At 58.2% G+C, this 19,762-nt stretch overlaps 7 protein-coding genes across 7 annotated transcripts; 2 read left to right on the top strand and 5 right to left on the bottom strand.

The window, feature by feature from the left end:
* Nucleotides 1–483: 483 nt before the first annotated feature.
* On the bottom strand, nt 484–1,591 carry J3D65DRAFT_671785 (uncharacterized protein; the record flags this gene model as incomplete). The annotated part of the gene is made up of 3 exons (XM_066803421.1): nt 484–504; nt 1,276–1,425; nt 1,529–1,591. 3 exons carry the CDS (start codon nt 1,589–1,591, stop codon nt 484–486), a joined length of 234 nt encoding a protein of 77 aa, XP_066650933.1.
* A 1,774-nt stretch (nt 1,592–3,365) lies between these two features.
* Nucleotides 3,366–6,142, top strand: J3D65DRAFT_139810 (uncharacterized protein). The gene is made up of 2 exons (XM_066793978.1): nt 3,366–3,959; nt 4,009–6,142. The coding sequence occupies exons 1-2, from the start codon at nt 3,532–3,534 to the stop codon at nt 5,855–5,857; spliced, it is 2,277 nt and encodes a 758-aa protein (XP_066650932.1). The 5' UTR covers nt 3,366–3,531; the 3' UTR covers nt 5,858–6,142.
* A 1,719-nt stretch (nt 6,143–7,861) lies between these two features.
* Nucleotides 7,862–8,724, bottom strand: J3D65DRAFT_139775 (uncharacterized protein). The gene has a single exon (XM_066793976.1). It carries the CDS (start codon nt 8,589–8,591, stop codon nt 7,941–7,943), a length of 651 nt encoding a protein of 216 aa, XP_066650931.1. The 5' UTR covers nt 8,592–8,724; the 3' UTR covers nt 7,862–7,940.
* A 589-nt stretch (nt 8,725–9,313) lies between these two features.
* On the top strand, nt 9,314–11,626 carry J3D65DRAFT_139783 (general substrate transporter). Its single transcript, XM_066793977.1, has 2 exons — nt 9,314–10,779; nt 10,862–11,626. The coding sequence occupies exons 1-2, from the start codon at nt 9,506–9,508 to the stop codon at nt 11,190–11,192; spliced, it is 1,605 nt and encodes a 534-aa protein (XP_066650930.1). The 5' UTR covers nt 9,314–9,505; the 3' UTR covers nt 11,193–11,626.
* A 1,384-nt stretch (nt 11,627–13,010) lies between these two features.
* On the bottom strand, nt 13,011–16,799 carry J3D65DRAFT_139252 (uncharacterized protein). The gene is made up of 3 exons (XM_066793974.1): nt 16,269–16,799; nt 14,403–16,219; nt 13,011–14,359 (listed from the first exon to the last, which is right to left on the bottom strand). Exons 1-3 carry the CDS (start codon nt 16,365–16,367, stop codon nt 13,270–13,272), a joined length of 3,006 nt encoding a protein of 1,001 aa, XP_066650929.1. The 5' UTR covers nt 16,368–16,799; the 3' UTR covers nt 13,011–13,269.
* Nucleotides 16,800–17,495: 696 nt separating this feature from the next.
* J3D65DRAFT_139250 (uncharacterized protein) lies at nt 17,496–18,598 on the bottom strand. The gene is made up of 3 exons (XM_066793973.1): nt 18,276–18,598; nt 18,114–18,225; nt 17,496–18,055 (listed from the first exon to the last, which is right to left on the bottom strand). Exons 1-3 carry the CDS (start codon nt 18,396–18,398, stop codon nt 17,577–17,579), a joined length of 714 nt encoding a protein of 237 aa, XP_066650928.1. The 5' UTR covers nt 18,399–18,598; the 3' UTR covers nt 17,496–17,576.
* A 303-nt stretch (nt 18,599–18,901) lies between these two features.
* J3D65DRAFT_578979 (uncharacterized protein) lies at nt 18,902–19,580 on the bottom strand (the record flags this gene model as incomplete). The annotated part of the gene is made up of 1 exon (XM_066797689.1): nt 18,902–19,580. A coding segment is annotated over exon 1 (363 nt), but the record flags the coding sequence as incomplete, so codon positions are not given.
* Between the last annotated feature and the right edge of the window lie 182 nt (nt 19,581–19,762).

The raw sequence follows: 19,762 nt of genomic DNA, 5'->3' as shown, positions 1-19,762 counted from the left end.
TTTTTCTTTTTCCTTCCCTTCATTGCTTGTGTTTATGTTTACGCATAGCGACGGCGTTGAGTGCTTGTGGTCTGGTCTGCTTTTGCAGTCAGTCGGAAAGTCAGTCAGTCAGTTAGTCAGGAGGTGCATTGTTGCATCGTATGTGTCACCGCACGTACACATACACACACACATCTTTCGGTATATCTGTCTGTCTGTCTAGAAACCGGCGCGAAGTTGGTTTGGCGGGTGATGATAGACGCCACGTCTCGTTATCTGATGATGGGATGGGGAGAGGTCAGAGCGGTGATGGTGGTGGTGGTGGTGGTGGGGATGTGCCAGGTCAAATGCAGCCAGTAATCTATCATTCAAGCAGCAGCCAATGTAGCCAGCCAGCAAGCAGCCCGTCGTCTGTCCACTTCGTTTGCGTTTCGCACGGTTTATCTCCCCTCTGTCTGTCTGTCTGTCCATCCGCGTCCTCATTCTGCCATTCCTCCCTCTCCCTCACTCCCTGCCCATTCGCTCCTGTCAGGTTAGTCTCCAACCCCAGCCTGACTGCTGCTACTGGACGCAAGAATAAACTATCACGCCTTTTGCTGCTTCCCCTTCCCCTTTCCTTCTGCTTCCCTTCTACCTGCTCTTCACGCCGCTCTGCTGTGTGTCGCCAGCATGGCATGGCTGATACGACAACAACAAGAACAACAACAACGGCGACGATGAGCAGCATCAGCCCGTCACTGTCATCGCTGGTCCATCCATCTATCGGTGGCACCAGTCAGTCTGTGCAAGAAAGAAAGAAAAAAGGGGGGCGGCAGCCATCACCTCAATTTGGCTTTTTATGAGTGTAAAGGTTTACGAGTATAAAAGTCCGTATGAGTCCGTCGTTATCATTTCAGGGCGGGAAGAAGAGCAGGAAGTGAATCCACCTCCACCTCCCTCCTCCATCCCTTTCCATTTCCACTCGTCAATTGCCGTCCTGACGCTTTCGTAGCTTCACATTTCCAGCCACTCAGCTTCCTGCATCTCCACTCCTATCCTCCATCGTCATATCCTCTACGTCAGACTGATGCCGATGCCGATAAACCCCCCCCCCCCCCTCGCCCGCTCATGAGTGTGTGAGTGACGGAGTGAGTAAGCAAAGGCTACACCACCCCATCCAACACGCTCCCCTTGCCCGCGCAGTTTCCCAGAATGAGCCCCGTTTTCATGCACGTGCCGCCCTGCTCGCGCGCGCGGAGAGAGGGAGTGTCAGCGATCAGCTTCGACTGTACATCAACCAAGACTTTGGCTGCTTACCGAAAGAATGCAATCGCCGTCGTCGAAGCACGTCGCCCCTGTCGCAGCGGGCGTGGCGGCGGCGGCGGTGGGCGTCGAGGCGGCGGCCTGGCGAGCGCGCGTGCGGAGGGTTGATGGGAGGGCGTTGGGGATGGGATTGGGTGCGGCGGTCTGTCGTGGTCAGAAAGACACATTACATTACATTGCCGAGGCGAAGAGGAAGGGAGAAAGAGGCGAGAAGGAAAGGAGGGGGAGAAAATGAGACAGGACGCACAGCAAACACAGGACTTGCTGCCAGCACGGTGGCGCCAGCGACGAGGTAGAGGATGTAGCGCATGGTGGGGGGTCGTTGGATGATGATGATGGGTAGGTAGGTTGGAAAGCAGGAGCAACTTTGGTTACGGCGTTGGGAGTGTTTGTGGAGGAGTTCTGGTCTGCGATGCAGCATGGCGTGGCATGGTGCTGCTGCGTCGTCTTATACCCATCTATCGTCTGTCGGCCGTCACAATCATCAGTGGCATTCTACGCACGCCGCGGTCCACGCTACGCCGTGGTCCACGCTACGCCGTGGAGCGGACGGGTGGGCAAACGTGATGATGGCAGGGAGGGCTGCGGCGGTGGGATGGATGGGATGGATGGGATGGATGGACGGATGGATGGATGGATGGATGCGTCGTGTCACAATTATCCTGTAGGTCTGACGATGACAACGTTGACGACAACGACAGCAGGAGCGGCGGCGGCTGAAGGTGACTCATTATGCGTCGCAAAAAGCCAACTCTGCTTGTGATTTCCCCCCTCTGTAGGCGGTGCTCTGAGCAGGTTCGGCGGCGAGGAAATAGTCTTCTGAGTTGCGCTTTCATTCGGCGCCAACTAGATTGTCTTGCAGACGTTTTCCTGCGTCTGAACGTGGAACGAGGTTTTTCTCATGCTGAAGATTTGATGGCTTCGAGCCGTAAGCTTTGCGTGGCTTTTGCAAGCGCCGGCGATTAAACTGTGCAGTGGAAAAGATAGGAGAGGAAAGGGGATAGCATTGCTCAGCTGTATTTCGAAACGGAGGTGGCCAGACATCTTACTGATGCGGTTCCGAACGGCCAAACACGTTCAGGAAGTGTGTCCTGGACGAGCAGACATCTCGAATGCTGGCGACTTGACGAAAAAGTGTCAACGTTGATAGATGCATATGAAACAGTGTTGCCTGTCGCCAGTTTCTGTTCACTGCTCGACCGTGACACAAATGAAAGGGGGATCGAAAGGAGATGGCCAGCACGAGAAAAGTCTGAGACTGTCAGAGAGTTGGAAGCGGGAATTCGTACTTTCATATTCTGAGCTCGGCTTGACAAGTCAAATAGTCGACATACGGCCGCAGCGCTCACGAAACGAAGTAGCGAGGTGGCCCCTGAAAGGCCGTCATGTTTCCCTTTGTCATGGGCGTTGAAGAGGTGCTGACGACTTGGAGGTGACGGTGAGACGGTCCTCATCCGTGGGATGCCGTTGGAACGGCGGGGCGAGCTCAAAAGATGTTTTCATGGCTTTCGCTCCGTCACGTCCCGAACCTTTTTGGATCCTGCAACGCCAGAGCAATCGGATTTTGTGGATGGGATTCTTCGACAAAACTCTTGGGAAATTCGGCGCAGACGTTCGACCAGAGATCTTGCTCCTTACGGCCCGACGGTCGACAGGGATTGAGAGTATGTTTGTTTGATGCCCAGGAGTTGATGTTGACGGGCCGCTCCACAAGAATGGCTGTGGTGGACTAGAGGTGCGTTGTGTTGAACGGTTCACGTTGTTGATGAGCGGGAGGCGCCAGTGGCTGGCTGCAGTGGCGGTGCGACAGCCGATGGGATTGGATGCCTGAAAAGCCCACCCACGCGCTACACGCTCACGACGACGCCCATCCGGCTTTCCTTGCAAAATGTCGCCCACGCAAACAGCTGAGTCCATTGCGACTCTCCTCGCACCCGCGTTGGAGGCCCAACATGCTGGCCTGCGCACATGATGAACAAGCTTTCCGTCCCGACCGAGGCAAACGCCATACGCACGGGAAGGGCAGGACTTGGCCTAAAGAGGCGCGGGGTTGCTGTCACTGAGGCCTGGACTAGAAAGAATGAATACATTGGCCCTACACACGGCGACCCCTTGGAAACTCGACAGCGCCCAGACTGCTTGAATCTACGCACCCGCTTCCAACTTACTGGTCCTCTGCATCGATTGCTGGACCGAGATTGATGTTTCCGCCATTCTCCGCTCCAGTGGACGACGACACAAGTTGGGAACATGGAGTTCGCCGCCGCCGTCATCAGCCTGTCGTGTAAAGCCGTGAGCGTCAGCAAGGAGCTCCACGATCTGCGCGCCAAGTACAAAGACGCCGCGGCCACCATTGACGCCATCTGCAACGAAACCGAAGTCGTGCGGGCTTCCCTGTCGCGGGTCCAACGGCTTTTGGAAAAGGACCACGCCAAGGGCTACCAGTTTGACGACGAGCTGCGCGACATTTTCGACACGGCCGTCACGGGATGCAATGTCGCGCTGTCCTGCTTGGAGCACGAGACGAGCAAACTCGCCAAATCGGCCAGAGACGGCGCGAACTTCGGTTGGAGGGTCAAGGCGAAATATCTGTGGAAGGAAGACATTATGAATGACTTGCTGCAAAAGCTGCGTGGACAGCAGGGCGCCATTGCGCTGCTGTTGCAGTCGCTGCAAATGTAAGTCTCGAAACGGTTTGAACATCCAACACTGACAGACGCGTGGCAGGGAATCGCTGTCAGACCTGCGTCACTTTTTGCACGACAAGTCGGGCGACGTTGTCAAGTCAGAGGCCGAGGCCAACGCGCTCCGCAAGGCGCATCCAGAAGTAGACGTGCCTGAATCGGTGCTAGGACACAAGGAGGATGCCGACAGCGCACTCGGCGACGGAGCCTCCGTCGTCAGTTCCACCGAATTCTCGTTTGACGATGAGGTGGTCAATTCCAAGGCATATCGAAGGGTGCTGTTGAGCGCCGCAGGCCAGAAAGCTCGTCCAAAGTCGCCGGGCTTGGACGACGTCCCAGAGAATGAAGGGGACGACTCTGTCAAGACGGCGCGAGGATCAGAGAAGGAGCCTTGCCAAGTAGTGGAGAATGCTTCAACCTCAGCAGCTGTAGAAGCAGACCAGGAGGCTTTGGGTACCCATCAAGGGGGAGACGGCGGATTCGTTACCCCCACGTACACAGATCCACCCCCAGCATACGAGCCGCCTCTGCCACCGCACTCGCAAACGCCTTGGTCTTTTCCAGCCGACGAGTCCATCACTTCTCGATCCCCTAGCTCCTCTCGTTCTCCCAGTCCTTTTAGTACGCAACCCAACATCTCGCCCAGCGGCAGCCCAACCCTCTCAGCAGACCCGTCCTCTTTTGCCTCTCGTTCCCCTTCACCATCCCCATCGCCCCCGTTCCCCTCCTCGCGTACCCCGTCTCCAGACCCCCTTTCTGCAGCCATGAACAAAGCATTCAGCTCCTTCACCAGCGCCCGGCCCCAGCCTGACCCGCGTCTGGAGACGCGTCCGCCGATCCCCTCAGTTCCATTACCCCGTCTCATCGACGAGCTGGGCAGCGAGCAAATGGACAGCGCGACGGACCGCGAGAGCAGCGCGACAGACACGACGGGCCGCTCCACGCCGGACCCTAGCAAGCTGCCAACATCAACGACGGCAGATACGACGCCTACAGATCCCGCTCCTCGTCACTCTGCCTCGTCGACGCCGTCAACCCCAACACCCAGAGCGCACAGTCATCTCCATCACCAAAAGTTCCGGCGCGAGAGGGGCGAGTCGCTCTCCAAGCGCAGCGCCAAAGCCGAAGCGCGAGCCGAAGCGCGCGCAGCAGCGAGAGCCAAGCGCGCCGAGAAGAGAGCCATGAGGCGCGGGTCAGCGCACTCGGGCGCGTCCATCCACAGTCCAACATCCCCATCCGCAGCCGGGACGACGACGACGGGCGAGGACGACTCCAACGGCAGTCCGACGAGCCGGCACGCGGCGCGGCGGCGCTGCAGCAGAGGCAGCGCGCGGAGAGACAGAGAGAGAGACAGAGGCAGCTCCAGCGCTAGCAGCTCGACCACGACCATCTCGGCGCCGCAGAGCCTGCTGCCCCTGGATCTGCCTCCCCTGCCGCCTCTGCCGCGCGTGGCGTCGCTGCCGCTGCGTCCTGACGCCGCGCCTGACGCCGCGCCTGACGCCGCGTCTGACGCCCTCGCTGCTGGGGCTGGAGCGCCGCCGCCACCGCCGCCATTCCCGCTCGGCCTGGCGAGGCGCGCGACGAGTCTCGGTGTCGGTGTTGCCGCGGGCGATGTGCCGTGTCCAAGAGACGTTGTGCGCGGGCTGGGGCGACGGCGGACTGCTGGCAGCGGCGAGGCGAGGGCGTGGACGGGGTTGAGGAGGGGGAAGGCGCTGAGTGCGAGAGAGCGGGGTGGATTGTGTCGTGGACGCGGTCGCCGCGACGTAGAGACGGAGTTGGATCTGGAGAGTCGGGGTGAGGGAGGTGACGAGGAGAGAGAAGAAGATGAGCAGCAGCAGCAGCTGCAGCAAGAGACAGAGGGCACGGGTACAGCGCAAGCAGGGCCGAGGTAAGACGGGGGCAAACCGACAGGTTGAGCAGTGGACGACGCTGGATTGCGAGGTTCGAGAACTGAATGTACCAACCCGTCCAAAGCAAACTTTAGTCGGCAGGAAACATGCCAGGGAGGCGGCTCACCCTCTCACGTAGAGAACGAATGGCTTGTCACTGCCTGTCTTCACTTCCGTATCAGCGTTGCAGTCATGGCAAAATACCAAAATTGCTCTGCTCGCCCAGCTGCTCGTCCATCCGCCTCCAAATCCACCACCACATTGCCGTCCACGTCACTACAGCATCATTCGTCTCCGGTATCAGGAGAATGCACAACGCCGCCAGCGCTCTCCGCAAGCATCAATGAGGAGGAGAAAGAAAGACAGGCGCGGGTAACCAATCCAACGGAGCAGAGAGGAAGGGGCACCACGCCCGACCGTCCCGTCACACCCGAGGCTGAACTATGAAGCGAGACTTCACCATCACCACATGGCTATGGCTATAATGGAGTGGCAGTGACGGGCGGCAGAGACGCCCATTGTCGATCCACCACATTGAGAGAAAGAGCAGCGATGGCCACGCAACGCAACACATGCATGAATATTGTCGCTGCACGCGAAGAGGAGAGGAGAGGAGAGCAGGGAGCGAGAGCACACTACACCACACCACACCACACCGACTAGGCATGTACAGCGAGCACGTACTCGACGCAGGAGAACACGCCGCCGGCGGTGGTGGTGGTAGTGGTGGGGCTAGCTGGTGTCGTTATTGTTTCATCCCTCTCTCACCGGCCATTGGCTTGCGTCAACTTACATCAGACCGCTCACTCGCTCACCCGCTCGCCTACACACAGCCCAGCGCAGTCCCAGTACATACTGTGAAAGCAAAATCAGAAGCAGGAGGTTTCAGGAGCTCGGTCGTTCGTGCGCGCTCGTACGTACCACTATGCGAAAATCAACGGCGTAAAACCATGCTTTTTTCTTTCTTTTTCTGATGGATTCCAAGCATGCGCCAGCTCTCCGCGCCCAATCACGGGCCAGATGATGCTATCGAGCCAGGGCAGTCCACTTGTCTGCATATATGTATGGGTCTACACACATACGCAGCGGAGCATTGTATGTAGCGTCGTCGTCACCTCGTCTGCGCGTCGCGTGGAGTCTTCGCTATCTTCATATCTCTCTCTCTTTCTCTCCTTGTCTGTCAGTCTGTCAGTCTGGGTGGCTGGCTGGCTGTTTGTCAGCTCAGCCAGCGCCAGCACGCCAGACCTTGCAAAATACTCGTCACAAAGCCGGGCAGGGACGGGAGGATGATGAGGAGAGCGATGATAAGGCCCATTGGTCGCGACATGTAGCCTTGTAGAGACGAGGGCGATTGGTAAGACGCGCGGTATGTATGTATGTATGTATGTATGTATGTATGTGTATGTGTGTGTGTCTGGAAGTACTCTGTGGCGCTTGGTTGCATGCAAGGCAGCTGACGGACGGAATCCTAGCTAGCTCAGGGCAGGGCAGGGCAGGACAGGGCAGACAGGGCGTACAGTAGTTCAGTCCACACGGCACCGACTCGGCCCGAGCCGTCCGTCAAGTTGCTGTGACTCGAGACGGGGCTTGTTGGTTGGTACGACCCGAAAGGCATCATCGGGCTGGCTGGCTGGCTGGCTGGTGAGTGTGTTTTGGGCTGAGGTTATTCACGCCGACGACCACCCACCGTAGATAGCCGAAAGAAGCCAACCGAACCATAGCACAGCACAGCGTCGTCAGCTTATTGTTGACACACACAGTTGCGAATTTTGCCTTCTTCTCGACTGTTCTGGACGTCGCCACAACAGCCAATGCATAGGAGCCGGCCAAGACGTCTTGGCTTGGCTCATCCAAATTTTTTTTTTTTTTTTTGTCCCGCTGGTGCTTCTCGCACGAAAGGCACATGTATGTATGCGGTCTGCCGATGAGCTGGTGACTAGATATCGGGGCGGCGGGCAGGACGGTGCTACAAGTCCGAGGCCGAGACGGACGGACGGCAAACCGGCACTCTGGATGCGCGGTGTGCGCGTGTGGAGCACGACAGCACAAAAAATATTGAAAAGTCAACAAACAGAAATTGGGGGGGTCAACAAGAAGCTTCGACAGAGGAGAAAGAAACCAAAAGGAGCAAAAGATAAGGAGACGGCGTTTCGGCGTGGTAATAAGTAGGAGTCACGGCGAAGCAAAATTTTTTGTCACGGCTTGTTTGGCGCGTCTGGTGGGTGGGTGGAGAAGCAAAGGGTCCTGGCCAACAAGGCAGGACCTGGTGGTGTTGACGGCCGGGCCGAGAGATGGCCGACGGGGGATGCTCGTCAGTCCGATAGCTGTAGTCATAGTGTGAGGGAGTGACGAGAGGTGGTGACTGGTGAGTGAGGTGGGATATGATTTCCACGTCAGGCGTTAGGTTGTCTACCGGCAAGCATTTGCGGCAAGTATTGGGGTGGTCATATCGACAGAGTAAGCGCGCGGCTGAAGTGACGTACGTAGTGGTGTTATGGCAATGGATGAAAAAGAGGATGCCGACGGCCCAAGCCCAAGCCCAGAGCAGGCCAGGCCAGGCCAAATCCGCTTCCGACGTCGGTGGGCCTGCCTCTTCCACCATCTCCATTGACGTCGGCGGGCTCCCAGGTCGCTGGTCATGACGGCGCGGCGGGATTGCCAGAGGAATCTGGGGATTTCTGGGGGGCCCTTGGCCGCTTTTGACGCTGTTTTGCAACCCCGCGGTCCTCCTCCGCATTTCTACCCCGTGGGAACACCCCAAGTCCCCGACTGCTTTTCGTCGCGTTTTCGTGGCCTGGGCGGCAGCATTTCCGCTTCGAGCGGCTGTGGGTCCGCCAGGAATCCGGAGACGCCCGCCCCACTGCGACGACACCGACGTCCCATTTCCGCCCAATTGCCAGCGCCGCGATGCCTCTGACGGTGGAGAGCCGCTTACCCCAGCGCCGAATCAGGAAATCCGAGCGCTGCTCGAACCACCTGATGACATGAAGAAGACGACGCCTTTCACGCACGGTACAAGGTTGCACCCGTCCAGCAGAATCCTTCCCGGAGCGCCTCATGGCTGCGCCGAACCGCTGCTGCCACCAGCCCGTCGCCGCCGCGCCGTTGGAGCGCGAAAACATGGACGAAAAGCTTCATCAACGACATGTGTTGTTGACCGTACGTCTGCCGTGCAGTGTCGCCAATGTGCAGGGGACCCGCTGATTTGCCGTGCGTGAAGCTTGTCCGGCCTTGGACTGAGCTTGTCGCGCTTGGCAGGTCCATCATTTTACAACCACCGTCGCAGTCATCACCCCTCCCTCAACACTCGCCCGCACATGACGGATATGCGGCTCCAAGCCATCCGAAGAGCCACCGATCTCCCCTTGGCCGCCCATGGACCTTCATCCCATGCCCGCCCCGTGGCGTGGCTGCAGCCATGCCATGCTTCAAGAAGGGACGCCGGGCGTGGTCTGAGCTGCGATCACGTTGCCCTCTGTGCGGGCTTGCTTGCATGCTGCCGACGCTGATGGCCCAGATGACGGCGCCCTGGATTGTCTGTCCCTCGTCTGGGAATCCTATAAAAAATGGCTCCCCAAGTTGACCGCCGTCTCTAGCTCAGCTCTTGTCCCTTTCCCCGGCTCCCTTTTCTCCCCCATCACTTCCACCGCAATGGGCACACACACCTTTATGGGCATGCAGGGCAAGTCCCTCAGCACCGCCCAGATTGCCTTTATCGTTGCCCCTGCTTTCATCATCTTTGGCTACAATCAGGCCGGCCTCGGCGGTCTCATCACCGAAGATGACTGGAACAAGACGTTCCCAGAGATTGACACGACAAACACCATAGGCTCCACCAAGAGCCAGCACTCGACCATCCAAGGTGTCGTCGTGGCCACGCTGACCCTCGGTGCCATGGTCGGCGCTCTGTCGTGCAGCTACACTGGAGACAAGTTTGGCCGCCGCCATGTCATCTTCTGGGCCGCCGTGTGCTCCCTCATCGGCTCCATCCTCGAGGCCTCGTCCTTCTCGCTGGCCCAATTCATCGTCGGTCGCATCGTCCTGGGCTTCGGCGTCGGCAACCTGTCGGCCTGCGTGCCCGTGTGGCAGAGCGAGACGTCGGACGCGCAGAACCGCGGCCGGCACGTCGTCCTCGACGGCCTCTTTTGCATCCTCGGCTACGTCCTCGAGTCCTGGATCGACCTGGGCTTCTACGAGTTCAAGACGGGCTCCGTCACCTGGCGGCCGCCCATTGCCATTTCCATCTTCTTCTCGCTCGTCCTCATGGCCTCCATCTACTTCCTGCCCGAGTCGCCGCGCTGGCTGGTCCGCATGGGCCGCGTGTCCGAGGCGCGCGCCGCCATCTCGGCCGTCAGGGGCCTGGACGACGACTCGATCGAAGTGACGTCGGAGCTCCAAGGCATCGAAATGTCGTCGGAGCAGACGGCCAAGAGCGCGGCCAAGCTGACCGACATGCTGCGCATGGGCGAGGACAAGCTGCTGTACCGCTTCGGGCTGTGCATCATGCTGCAGTTCTACCAGCAGCTCAGCGGCACCAACCTCGTCTCGGTCTACACGACCATCCTCTTCCAAAACAACCTGGGCATGGGCGCCGAAAAGTCGCGCATCCTGTCGGCGGGCGCGCTAACGTGGAAGTTCGTCGCCGCCTTTGTCGCCTTTTACTGCATCGACCGGCTCGGCCGCCGCGCCTGCTTCATGATCTCGGGCGCGGGCATGAGCGCGTGCATGGTCGCCCTCGCCGTGGCCACGTCGTTTGGCGCCGAGAACCGCCCTGCCCAGATCACCGGCGGAGTCTTCCTGTACCTGTTCAACTTCTTCGTGCCCATTGGCTTCTTGGGCGCCAACTATCTGTACTGCACCGAGGTGGCGCCACTGCGCCTGCGCGTCGCCATGTCGTCCATTTCGACGGCCAACCACTGGCTCTGGTAAGCCCTCCCTCCTATCTCCACTCTCCTACCCTACAACCGTCATCCAAAACAACCAACTAACCACCCTCGCCCCTCACAGGAACTTCGTCGTCCTCATGGTCACGCCCGTCGCGCTCGACAGCATCGGCTGGCGCTACTACATCGTGTTCGCCGTCATCGGCGCGTGCATCCCCATCTCCATCTACCTGTTCTACCCCGAGACCATGGGCCGCAACCTCGAGGAGCTGGACCTCATGTTCCGCGAGAGCCCCAGCGTGTGGGCGACGGTGCGCTTCGCCAACAAGCGGCCGATCGCCATGCCGCAGGAGTTCAGCGAGGCGCACAACGAGGAGAAGCTGGGCGTCGAGCGGAGGAGTAGCGTTGAGGATGAGGAGGGGCGGTTGGAGAAGGGTGGCGCGGTGGCGGGGTGATGGCTGCTGCTGCTGCTGCTGTGGTGTGGGCTGGATGGATGGCGTTGGTGGCATAAGGTGACGGTGCATATGTTGTCGATGAAGTTACGACCTGCTTTTTTCTCTCCTTTTCTTCCATTTCACTTTTCTCTAAAAGCTTCGCGCGTGCCTTAGATGGTATTTGGCGTCATCAATCTCTCCGACTATACGGACCCTCGCTTTCCTTCCCCTCTCCGTCTCCATGCTACCTTGCCTTGCCTTGGCTCACCTCTGCCTCGTCTTCTTCTGCTTAGTGCTGTTACCCGAATGACTTGCCTGCCCACCTACCCATTTAGATCCGTCCATCGTCATACTCATTGCGGTCTCTACTGTTGGTACATTGATGACCAGGAGCGTGTGTGTACGTGCGTACGACGGGGCTAGCTAGCCAGTACGGTCGTTGTGAGAAGTCAGCCACTCACTCACTCACTCAGTGCGTGCCACCCAATGCCACCCAATGCCACTCTCCTCCCCTCCCCTCCCCTCCCCTCCCTCCGCTACCTACCCTCTTCACTGTTCCTGACCCAGGGCATCGCCTCCTTTGTGTCGTCATGCGATGCCATGTCGTACATGACCAGCAACAGGGGGGCCGCGATCTATACAGACGGACGGACAGACCCACAGTCCCTGGTAGGCATAGCATAGTGTGCCCCATCGAATCACCGGGGGACAGTGAAAGGTGAGTTGACAGGGATGGACCGAGTCCAGTGTCTATTCGTGTACGTGCGTCGATGGATGGACAGACGAGTCGACGAATGGGGAGTTTGGATTGTGGAGTGTGGAGTGCCCGTTGACGGTGATCTGGGGGTCGGTGGCGGCGCAGCATTGCCGTATCTCGTACGTCGTGAATTTACTCCGAGGCGAGGCGAGGCGAGGCGGGATACTCCAGTCCAGTGCATTCCAGTCCAGTCCAGGGGAGGCGTATAGTGTGGAGAAAATGCGGAGGCGAGTGATGGAGGTCAGTCAGATGGCGAGGACCACCTAGGTATGCAGCCGCTCAGTCAGTCAGGGGGTCAGGTCAGGACACGACGACGACGGGCGGGGTCAAAAGAGTAAGTAGGTAGGTAGGTAGGTACGGCATGCAGGGAGGGAGCGTAGACCAGGCAGTTGCTGAGGCTATGTATGTCCATACATACATCAGCGGACTGAAGAGGCAAAAGAAGAACATCATCATATGCCTGCCGTTCACCCGTCCGGTTCATCTTTGACGCCGGACGTGCTGTCTCACTACGTCTTCATCGTCGAGCGGTTGGTGTGGAGAGCTGGCGGTTGAACTTTGACGCTGCCTGCCTGCCTGCCTGCCTGCTTGCTGCCAACGACGCAATCGGTTGAATCATCTAGCTGCTCACCACTGTATGTAGCGGCGTCGTACGAGTCAAGTGAGCGAGGCAAAGGAACTCGGCAGCAGCAGGAGCGGGTGAAAGATGAAGCGTGCGCGCTGCGCGCATTACGGGGGCATGTTTGGTCTGGATTGAATGACTGAATGACTGACTGACTGACTGACTGAGCACCAGCAGGAGCATTTTTTGCTGCTCTGCCCATCAAACATCTTCTACAAGCCTGATGAGCAGCTTTTCCACGCACAGAAGAAGAGTCTGATAGTGTGATATTGAAAGCCCACAGTTCTTCTTCCTAGTCATATACACTCACACAAACACTTACTTGCAGTCTACCTCCAGCAATCCAGCCCCCTCTCCTCCCTGAAATCTAAATCACCTGCAAAGAAGAAAAGTCATCAGAAAGGAGAGCGAGTTCGAGTATGAATTCATGCACGCCTGCCTCCTGCCCGCTTGCATTCACACTCAACTGCAAACATGCTAGGTGTCAACCCAGGATAAGCAGACAGCTCAAAAAACAACCGACTATCAAAACAAAAATCAAAATCTCTAAAAGGCAAATACCGAAGCAATCCACAACGCCAACGCTGTGCACCCACCACGCCACGCATTCTAAATCTCAGAACACCTTTCTTGACTCTCGTCGTCGTCGTCATCTGTCCATACAGAAGAAGAGAAAGACAGTGGACAAGATGCTTCTTCTACTACTGCTGCTGCTGTTGCTACCTCGCTCTCCTGCCTCTAAAGAAATCATAGCTCGTCTCCTCACCCGCCAACTCGGCCCCGGGCGTCTCGTCCAGCGGGACCTGCCTATAGCCAGCGCTGGCCGCCAGGCCGGGGCGGGGACTGACGCTACGCGCCCCACGGCCGCGACCACCGCCGGGACTGGGATCGCGCAAGCTGCCGCCCATGGGCGCGGCGCCAGCAACGAGGCTGACGTCCGAGAGCGACACGTCGTTGGAGACGGCGTTGGAGAGGGGGCTGTAGGTGCGCGACGCCCCGGCGACGGGCACGGGGTGCTCGAGGTCGGTAAAGGTGCGCTGCGAGTCGTGCGACGGACGCGGCGGGCCGTACGGGTTGTGTAGGCCCGACGGGCTGTCCGGCCGGCTGTTGAAGGCGGGCGATGACGGGCGACTGTTGCTCGCGTAGCCCCCCGGCGCAGGGCTGCCTGTCCGGCTGTCGAAGCCGGTGCGAAACGTCGTGGGCGTGCTGGGCCGCGAGTAGAGCTCGCCGTCGCCGCCAAACTCGTCGCGGAACTCGGGTCGGTTCTTGTAGTTTTCAAAGTCCATCTGGGCTTCGGTGACGATTTCAAACGGCGAGGCGCTGGCCGCGGCCTTGCCCACCTTTGCTCTCGACATCTTTGTCAGGTCGTACGTGTCGCTGTAGGCCGTTGCAGGCGCTCCATCCGAGTCCTGATCCAGGCGACCACGGTAAATTTCGCGCAGGAGGTGCTGGGATTTGGCGTGCACCATTGGCGTCATCAGGGGCTTGTACAGCGCTGGGTGGCCGAAGCGCACGCCGACGCGGTCCGAACGTTGCTTTGGCCGTTCAGGAAGGCCCTCTTCTCGTCCTTTTTGGCTGCCTTTGCTGTAAAAGTGCATCGCGTCGTCGTACCTACGCTTGCACCACCACTTGAAGGCGATAAGGACCAGAGGAAGTGGAAACATGCAGGCTGCTTGGGTCATGTTCTGCTTACGAGCCATGACGAACAAAAAGGCTATTAGGTTGGCGAAGCCGGCGGCGAAAATGAATCTGTTGAACAAGACGCGCCAGTATGCGCCGCCCGATTCATGCTTGGTGATGAAGACGTACCTGAATGGTCAGCAAAGGGTCGCCAAAAGGTGAGCAGACATACATCAAGAGGTACTTCTTCAAGTAGCTGTCCAGGGTAAAGTACAGACAAGCGACGGGCAAGACCAGAGGCTGAAAGGGCGCAAAGACGAGCGCAATGGTCGAGTAGAAAAGAAAAAAGTTGTAGTAGCACGCATAGTCAAACGCCGGAGGCGCACTCAGCTCAATGAGCCGTCGGGGCGTGGGGTTCGAAAAAGTGCGGATGGCGTAGTTGATGAACATGTTTCCAAGCTGCGAAAGATCCCACGCCGCACCAAAGTTGCGCTGCAGCAGGTAGTTGAGCCAAAAGGGAGAGACTTGACAAAAGGCCGTCATGAGTCTACCATAGAGATCCGTCGACTGAATTGCGGTCCAGGCATCCATGTTGTCAGTCTGTTCAGTGTCGATGATGGCCACGGCATATCGCCACGCCGTCGAGAAGAGGGAGAAGACAATCAAGTTGTTGAAGATGAAGAACGAGTACAGCTTGTGCATGACATGCCGCTCCCGCGAAGTTTTTGAGTAGTCGCCCGCATTGATGGAGATGCGTCGGAAGATGATGGGCAGGAAAAAGTAAACGAGGGTCGTCACAAGCGGCGCCGCAATGCCTTGAACAGCTCCCCAAAACTTTGGGTTTGCCGACAGCGTCACTTGGAAATCGTGCCAAACTGCACCCAGGTTCGTCAGGTTTGCCAAAAACACGGCAATCATGGCGTTGGGTACGATCCAGACCAAGGTGAGCAGCACGACCCAAATGTTGTTGAAGATTCCTCTCCACACCCGGGTCTTCTTATCCAGCGGCAAATTCTTCCAGATGAGATCGCTCGGCTTGGGCGCCAGACGGACGCTGGATCCATGGGGATGCTTCCTCTTTGCGGAATAAGCCACACCGTGAGCTTCTTCGATGCTGTCGTAGCTGGCAAATCCATAAGAAAGTGCGTTGCGGTTGTCGACGGACAATCTGACTTCGGTGATTTCAAGCTCAAGGCTCTTGATCCGGGATGTGAGGTAGTCGATGGCGTCCACTGTCTGAGGCTTGGTGTACGAGCGGTCGTTCTTGTGCGTCTTGCAGGTCGGGCGGTTCAAGGGAAGCTTGTTGGGATTCTTCAGATATTTGGCCAACACTTCTTCCAAATGTCTGACGGCGGCCTCGTGATCCTCAATCAGCCGGGGAAGGTCCTTGACATTGCGAGCAATGACACCACTGGGAGCATCCGTCGCAACCTTGATCTCTTCTGTGATTTTGACAATGCCGTCGTCCGTGCGGTAGCCTCTCGGGACGTCCGTGACCATCAGGGTGCGCGAATGCAGGCTCTTTTGGTAGTCGTTGCTCTCAAAATAAGCCCTCCTGAGCCTGGCCACGGCGCGGTAATTCCTCCACAAGAAGAAGAAAATGATGCCATTGAAAATGTACGACAGCAAGACGTGGGCCCAGCAGCTTGCGCCCCAGACGCCGAGGGGCGTCAGTTTCATGAACAGGGAGTTGTCGCTGGTGGCGTTGTTCTGGGCGTTTTGGACCAGGTTTATGGGAATGTAAACTCCGCAGCCGAGCAGAGACAGGATGATGAAGATGTTGCGGCACATTTTGGTGAAGCGCAAAAAGACGGCGGCGTCCAGGCCAACCTTTTCCACCAGCAGCTGCTCCTTGGTCTTGAGGACGGGCTGGACCCAGTCAAAGACGCCCTTCTTGACCGGGGGCGGGGCGTGTTTCTCGTCGGCATGCTTGAGGCGCGGGGCGTATACGGTGTTGTTGTAAGGTCGGAGCAGACAGAATAAAAAGGCGAAGATGGCGGCGGCTCCGAGCGAGTATCCCAGCGAAGACCAGAAGGCTTTTTCGTCGAGCTACGAGCGGTTAGAATGGCTTGGAAGCGCAGCAGCAACAAGCTCGTACCTCGGTGTTGAAGGGCGACTGAATCAGATCCAGGAACTTGTCAGCGCTGCTCTCCTCGGCGCGGGTGCGCAGGGTTGCGACGACGAGACGCGGCGACATGGCCGGTCGGGGTGGGGAGGGAGAAAAGATTTCGAGGGGAAGAGGATGAGCGAGTGGCGAGAAAAGAGAGGTCGAGAATTACGCGGCCATTGAGGAGAGCCCCTGCCAGCAGTTGTAGAGAAAGAGCGAAGAGAGGGCGTGGCGGCGGCGGGTAGCACAGGCAGGATATTGGGGCGCAGGGAAATTCTGGGAGAATGGAGGTTGGAGTTCGGAGCGGATGGCGAGGGCCTTGGCGAGCAAGCTGCAAGGGCGCGTGAAGAGGAAAAGGCCACGAGTAGAATGAGCGACAAGAGTTTGGTTACGTAGGTGGGTGCGTAGGCGGAGGAGGAGTCGGAGTCGGAGTCGGTGGTGAAGCGGGACCCCGGACGTCGGACCAGGGCGTAGGGCAGGGCCAGTGCAGGGGAGAGAGAGAATCAAGCCGGGCCTGGACAAAGCTGTCTCGACTGGCTGGTATAGAAGATGCCGTGGTGGGCTCGTGTCTTGTCTGCTACAGACCTACACAGTTCCCTGTCCTCCCAACGGTCTCCTGTCATGGTACAGTACCGGGTTCCAGTTGCTGAGCTCTGCTGTGGCTGTCTGCCGCTGATGCCAGGCGCCGTACCGTCCGTATTCCCTCCGCATGCCATGCCATAGTTAGCCGTACATAGAATAGACCATGCTAACTATGGCGCCGTCTGGAGCACATGCCGCGACATCATTGATCAACAACCGTTTCCATTGTCGCCCTTCGCTTGTTTTGTTTCTGCTTGGCACTCCTCCTCTCTCTCACGCGACCACCCTGCTCCAGTCCGCTCTGCTACCTGAGAGGTCGTATACTGGCCGTCACCTGTCAGACCGACTCCTTTCCATTCCCTCCAAATGCCGATCAGCAGCACTCGCATCCTTGAGACACGACGTGATCTCCAACTACATTCGACGTTTTCCACAACTTGCACAAAGAAACAGAAGCCTCTGGAACGGCAGGGTGCAGGGTCCGACCTAGCCCAAGCCTTCGACAACCACCACCACAAGTGATTGGACACTGAGCCCTCGACTCGGGCAGTCCCATTTTCAGCCCATTTTTTTGATTGGTGCCACCGCAGTCTTGGTCGCCCCGTTGCTATTTTTACCTCAAGCCTCCCACAACTCGCCCACCACCTCATCAGGCAGGCCGTTTGTTGTTGAGCGCCGCCGTCAAAGAAACCTCTCGCTTATCCATGCAACCTCGCTCTAGGAGCTTCCCTGCATCCACGCAGCGTCCGCATCGGGGTGAATCTGCGGCTCCTCAATGTGCGCCCTCAGCTCCCTCTTCCTCTTGAAGTCGGCGCCAAACCGCTGGTCGCGCTCGCCAATGACGGCCTCCATGTGCGCCATCTGCTCGGCCTGCGTGAAGCTCGTCATCAACTGCGGCTCGCCTAGCGGCACCTTGTGTCCCAGGTCCGTCTGCCACAGGTGGAACACCTTGCCGTACAGCTCGACGACCTGCTCCATTTCTTTGGTTTCGGCCGCCTCCCACGCCGCCGACGGCACCAGCGGGTTCGGCTGCGGCATGATCAGCATCCCCGACTTGACCTCGAACACGTGCGAGTGCCACAGCCGCCGTTCCTCGGCCGCCAGCTCGTTGTACAGCTTGGGCGTAATCATGTACTCGATGCCAATGAGGCGCGCGTTTGGCTCGGGAGAGTCGTAGAGGATGCATTGCCGCACGTCTGCTCGTCTCGTCAGTCCAGCTCCCTTCTGTTGCTCTCGTAGACGGGGTTCCTATACCTTCATTCAGATGCGCGCAGTAGTGATTCGCCTCGACAAACCGTCCCGTGTCGTTGGCGTAGACGTGGAACGCATTCAAGTGCGCGCAGATGCTCTTGACGGGGCGAATGTCCTTTTCTCCCGTTAGCCAACATATAAACCTCGCAGCGAACCCCAACTTGCCTGCGTCATTCCCGCGCCCGCCTCTAGCACCTTACTCTCCACGGTGCGCGGCTCTCCCGCCGCCTTGTTCGTCTCTGGCAGCTTGTCGAGACCGCCGCCGGTCGTGCTACAATGGGCACTCATTGCATCTGGTTCAAGTCGAGAGGAGAATCAAAGAGTCGAAGCCGAATCAGGTCGAAATTGCGAATCGCCAACGACGTCTGAATGTACAAAAGCAGAGGAGCGCAGTGAGTAGAGTTGTGTTGTATTCGATGTTGCCGACTGTCGTCCACGCTGCTTGCATCTCCAACTGGTAAGCGCGGCAGCCAGCCAGCTTTATACCCATCCGGACGCACCTCTCCCTCCACTCCGTCACTGCAGTCCCGCCTCGGGGACCACACAAACACACACACACACACACACACACACACACATAATCAACGCTCACCAACGTCCCACCGCCATCCCACACCGCGCTCGGTATCCCACCTCACCCAACTGAGTGGTCGCCGTCCAAGCAGCTGTCCACGCAACCGTCCGCGCATTAATCATCTATCACACACGGCGCCTGGCCCTTGGCTTTGGCCTGCCTGTTTCTCTTCTTGCTCGGCCCAGGAGAATGACATGGATCCCGAGAGACGCGCGACGGGAGGGGCGGACGCGGCGCGGGGCATCCTCCAGACCTGAGGTGAGAGACGGCGGGGATGTCCCGCGGTGACGTCATTGTGATGATTTCCGTCTGTCCCGCATCAGCAGAGGGACGGGAGCCGTCCTCAACCCGTGCATCGCTTCTGGCATGTTTTCTATGGGCGGAGTAGGCGGTACAGCTTTCCCAGCTTCCGCCTCTCCATCTGACATGTCGTTGAAAAATACAACGTGCGGAGCCGCCATCACAGGCAGCTCGCACCTTATAACGACAACGATAATAAAATAAGCTTAAACACACAAAAGTAACTGCACGCACTCGACACCAGGATGCAAGAGCGTCGCGCGCTACACCACCCTCCACCATGCCAGACAAACTTACCTACGAACGTCTCTAAAAGCCTGCACGCACAAATAGTTAACCTGAATTCTACACACGTAAACGACACATGCCATATCCAACTACATGCCTTCCTACATACCAGACAGCACTGTAGAAGCGCCAGTCCACACATCCCAACCCATCTTAGCTTAGCTCATCTTGCCTATCTCCGCTTCCTCGCAGCACCGCCAACGCCCACGCCAGCATTTTTAGTACTCGCCGACCACTCTGCATCAGCGGCGCAGCAAGCGGCGCTGAAGTTCGCGTGCATGCAGTGTTGGCGCGAGAGATGAAGAGTGTAGTGCGTGGGTGGGATGGATGGGTAGCCTTGCTACGGCCGCTGTCGCTAGTGGTGCGCGGGCGCAGGGATAGCGGTATAGATGGGGAAAGACAGGGCCTGGGGTAGAAGGGGATGAGGATGGAGTGGAGGGCGTAGGTGAGTAGTCAGGGTGAGTGGTGGGGTGCCAAGCTTTGTAGATTT

This window comes from Phyllosticta citribraziliensis (genome assembly GCF_038025025.1).
Source record: "Phyllosticta citribraziliensis strain CPC 17464 chromosome Unknown J3D65scaffold_13, whole genome shotgun sequence".
In the NCBI taxonomy this organism is placed as follows: domain Eukaryota; kingdom Fungi; phylum Ascomycota; class Dothideomycetes; order Botryosphaeriales; family Phyllostictaceae; genus Phyllosticta; species Phyllosticta citribraziliensis.
This window is presented reverse-complemented; position numbering and strand designations above follow the sequence as displayed.